Here is a 4,668-nt window from a genome sequence, read left to right as displayed (position 1 = left end):
TATGATATATTTGTTATACAGTGCAGGGTTGGAATGGCACATGGGAAGCTCTTGGTCATATCAAAGAAGAAACAAAGCCTTCCAAAAGACTGTGTCCCCCACCGGCTAGAATCCAAGCTTGGGGAGAGCGAGGCAAGAGCCCCAAACCAAGCCTAGGAAAGGCAGTTGTCTTTCTCCTCACAGGCACAAGCCCCCAAGGCAGCGTCCTCTCTTTTGGTGGGGCAGGTAGGCATTTAGTTCACTTCACCGAGAAGTCCATGCTGTCTCAACAGCTTGTTAAGTCTTTCAATTTCTTGTTCCTGTTATTACAAAAGCAGACAAATAACTGGATTTACCTTCTGAGCCTCACCAGCAACGTTGACAATCATTCTGTGAGGCACAGGGACAAAAGAAAGTTGAATACAAGCCACATTCCTCCTGGCATCAATCTGCTGAAGGAGCAACTAGTCACCGGGGGTCCAGTGGTGGTAGCAGTGACAAGAGATTATCAGCAGAGGGACAGGTGGCATAGCTCTAGGGCAGGAGGCGATCACTAAGCTGAATCTGCAAGGACAGGAAGACTTAGCCACAGGAAAGGGCTTTGGGAGCCTGGCTGAGCAGAGGCCCAGCGTGGGGTGTGGAGAAGCTCCGGATGAAGGGACGGAACTGCAAACACGGCACTCTCCCTGGAGCGTCTTCTTACCTTCTCAGAGCAGCTGAATTCAAGGTGTTGGATCTTGGCAGCCAGTTGTATGTTCATTTGTTTTAACCTTAACAGTTGCCGTTCCGAACGAGTCTTAACTGAGATAATTATCCCTGAAAAATAATCAAGAGGTTCAATGATCCTGCTTTCAAATTTAATCACCTGGGGAAAAATCTTTATTCCTTATAAATGCGTGGTTGGGAAGAGGGCTGAAAAAGACAAGTCAAACAGCTGCTGCCTAAAGGCATGAGAACTAACAGGGTCAGATTTTCATTTCTGAGCTACTCAGTATCCAGTTGCGAAATATTTCTCTCCAGCTTGCAGGGGATGAGAAATCCTTTCAAATAATCACTGATCAAATGGTCGGTAAGCTCCTTCGTACAGAAGTCGGTCACCACAGGCCTGCTGCTTAGCGACATTGTACACAAAGGCCAGGAAAGTGCCACGCTGGAAATGTTCAAGCATGGGGTTGGGATTGTCACTTTCCCAAATTTTCACCTTCCACACATGTGGCCAGTTTAGCTGTCAGGTGATAACCTAAATCTTGGCTGACAGAGGGGTCAGCAGTCTCCTCTGATGGCTCCCAAATGCCCACCGCAGTGGGGACTGTCTTACTGCACTGGGGGTGCCCTGCCCCTTTTCAAGTGAGAGTGACCACATCTGGACCTGTTTCCACAGGTGCCCATGAGGCCTGGGAGCAATGGTTCCTGGTCCCCAGCTTTCTTGGTTGCCTCACTGTGTCCAGTTTAGCCTTGTTTCAGCAACATGCTTCTAAATTTGATAGCAAAGTAATACTGTGCTATTAGCAAGTCTTTCCATGCCCTGCTACCATTCAAAGAAATAAGTTAGCAGTTATCTTCTGGTTTCACCTGGAAAAGCAAACCTCACAATGGTGACATGAGAGTGATGGGTAGTAGCTGTGGTTTATGAGTCATTTATGATTAATAATGGTTTATCTACCTCAATTGTGCATAACCTTTGTACAGAGAATTTTTCTGTTTCATGAATGATCAGTTAGCATAAGCACGTTCACTGGTAACTAAAAACCTTTCTTTCCTTTGACCGAGTTCAAATAAATGTTCTCAATGGGCTTTATTTGAATCACTAGATCTGAACTGGCCCCTAAAGCCAGTGAGAGCCCCCACTGCCCCAGGCAGAGCTTTTCACCCAGCCCCATATTGGAGCAGACGAGGCCCTTCACCTGCTGGTCATGCAGTGGCTGCCAAGCCCGGGAGGCTGCGCTAGGGCTCACTGTGCCACCAGGGTCTGAGCTCCACATCAGAAGATGGGCCTGCCTTGGGGGCAGTGCTGTTGCTTGCTCATTCTCCAGACAACGAGCCACAGCCTATCATATCGGACCCCAGTCTAGGGATTCCCAAACCTGCTAGACGCCAGATCACCTGGTAGTGTTTCAAGGCAGACACCCTGCCTGGGCACCACTCCAGACTTCTGCCTCAGACCGTCCATTTAAAAAAAAAAGCATTGAAAGTGATTCTGATGTGGCCAGTACACAGACAAGCATTTGAGCAACTCTGTGGGTTCACTGCCAGCTGAACCAAGAACCAGCTGGTGACCACTCTGTCCACATAAAATCGTACCAGAAACATGGTAGGAGGTTCCCTGCACCAACAGGGTGTGCATGAGAACAGGATTTTTACCTGAAATATAGTAAAGTATTACTTCCCCAAATGTGTTCTCCAGAGCCGTAGTCTACAGCACATTAATAGATGTTATTTCCCCTCAAAGTGTAAAATCAGTCAATTTGGAAGACTACAGTTTTCAGAGTCTTCCTCATACTGAGGCGTGTTGTGACTCTCAAAGGGTGGAATCCAGGGCATAGCATTTCTCAGCTTACATGCACCCTTTGAGATGGTGTCTCTCCCCGCAAAGTGGGATAGGGTTTGACAGAACACTCTTCAGGAAACACCAAATTAAAAACTTGAGCCTACAGAAGAGAATGGCTTGATATAGTTAATGCAATGAAACAGAAGGGCCGAACCAAGAATACTGTATCCAGCACGATTATCATTTAAATTTGAAGGAGGGATTAAACAATTTCCAGACAAGCAAAAGTTGAGGGAAAACCACCTCTACAGGATGTTTTAAAGGGACTACTCTAGATGGAAGCACTCCTAAGGTTAAATAGATGTCACCAGAGAAAATAAAATCACAGCAAAGAAAGCAGACCAACCAAATACTAACTAAAGGCAAAAAAAATAAAATCAACTATCCACAAAAGCAGTCAAAGGAAACACAAAAGAGTACAGAATAAAACACCTAACATATAAAGGATGGAGGAGGAAGAATAAGAAGGGAGAGAAGTAAAGAATCATCAGACTGTGTTTATAATAGCTTAATAAGAGAGTTAAGTTAGACAGTAAGATAGTAAAGAAGCTACCCTTGAACCTTTGCTAACCACGAATCCAAAGCCTGCAATGACAGTAAGTACATATCTTTCAATAATCACCCTAAATGTAAATGGACTGAATGCACCAACCAAAAGACACAGAGTAATAGAATGGATAAAAAAGCAAGACCCATCTATATGCTGCTTACAAGAGACTCACCTCAAACCCAAAGACATGCACAGACTAAAAGTCAAGGGATGGAAAAAGATATTTCATGCAAACAATAGGGAGAAAAAAGCAGGTGTTGCAGTACTTGTATCAGACAAAATAGACTTCAAAACAAAGAAAGTAACAAGATAAAGAAGGACATTACATAATGATAAAGGGGTCAGCCCAACAAGAGGATATAACCATTATAAATATATATACATCCAATACAGGAACACCAACATATGTGAAACAAATACTAGCAGAATTAAAGGAGGAACTAGAATGCAATGCATTCATTCTTGGAGACTTCAACACACCACTCACTCCAAAGGACAGATCAACCAGACAGAAAATAAGTAAGGACACAGAGGCACTGAACAACACACTAGAACAGATGGACCTAATAGACATCTACAGAACTCTACACCCAAAAGCAGCAGGATACACATTCTTCTCAAGTGCACATGGAACATTTTCCAGAATAGACCACATACTAGGCCACAAAAAGCATTTCTCAGCTTACATGCACCCTTTGAGATGGTGTCTCCCCCGCAAAGTGGTCTTCAGTAAATTCAAAAAGGTTGAAATTCTACCAACCAACTTCTCAGATCACAAAGGTATAAAACTAGAAATAAATTGTACAAAGAAAACAAAAAGGCTCACAAACACACAGAGGCTTAACAACATGCTCCTAAATAATCAGTGGATCAATGACCAAATTAAAATAGAGATCAAGCAATATATGGAGACAAATGACAACAACATCACAAAGCCCTAACTTTGGGACACAGCGAAGGCAGTTCTAAGAGGAAAGTATATAGCAATCCAGGCATATTTAATGAAGGAAGAACAATCCCAAATGAATAGTCTAAAGTCACAATTATTGAAACTGGAAAAAGAAGAACAAATGAGGCCCAAAGTCAGCAGAAGGAGGGACATAATAAAGATCAGAGAAAAAAATAAATAAAATTGAGAAGAATAAAACAATAGAAAAAAATCAATGAAACCAAGAGCTGGTTCTTTGAAAAAATAAACAAAATAGATAAACCCCTAGTCAGACTTATTAAGAGAAAAAGAGATCTATACACATCAACAGAATCAGAAATGGGAAAGGAAAAATCACGACAGACCCCACAGAAATACAAAGAATTATTAGAGAATACTATGGAAATCTATATGCTAACAAACTGGATAACCAAGAAGAAATGGACAACTTCTTAGAAAAATTAAATCTTCCCAGACTGACCAAGGAAGAAACAGAAAACCTAAACAGACCAATTATCAGCAATGAAATTGAATCGGTAATCAAAAAACTACCCAAGAACAAAAGCCCCAGGCCAGATGGATTCAATGCCGAATTTTATCAGACATATAGAGAAGATTTTCTCCTGAAAGTTTACCAAAAAATAGAGAAGAGGAGGGAATACT

At 42.4% G+C, this 4,668-nt stretch overlaps 1 protein-coding gene across 6 annotated transcripts in view; it reads right to left on the bottom strand.

Moving 5' to 3' along the window:
- Positions 1-76: 76 nt before the first annotated feature.
- HVCN1 (hydrogen voltage gated channel 1) overlaps positions 77-4,668 on the bottom strand; it is a 35,650-nt gene continuing 31,058 nt past the window's right edge. For 5 of the 6 annotated variants that reach the window (XM_036929218.2, XM_036929220.2, XM_036929221.2 and 2 more), the window contains 2 exons: positions 683-795; positions 77-299 (listed from right to left, as the gene is read on the bottom strand). In XM_036929218.2, the coding sequence (XP_036785113.1) occupies positions 234-299; positions 683-795 (179 nt within the window). In that variant the 3' untranslated portion in view covers positions 77-233. The other variant, XM_036929222.2, reaches the window with a different exon arrangement.

Source organism: Manis pentadactyla, chromosome 14, assembly GCF_030020395.1.
Source record: "Manis pentadactyla isolate mManPen7 chromosome 14, mManPen7.hap1, whole genome shotgun sequence".
Lineage (NCBI taxonomy): Eukaryota > Metazoa > Chordata > Mammalia > Pholidota > Manidae > Manis > Manis pentadactyla.
The sequence above is the reverse complement of the archived record's forward strand: the minus strand, read 5'-3'. Positions and strand labels throughout refer to the sequence as shown.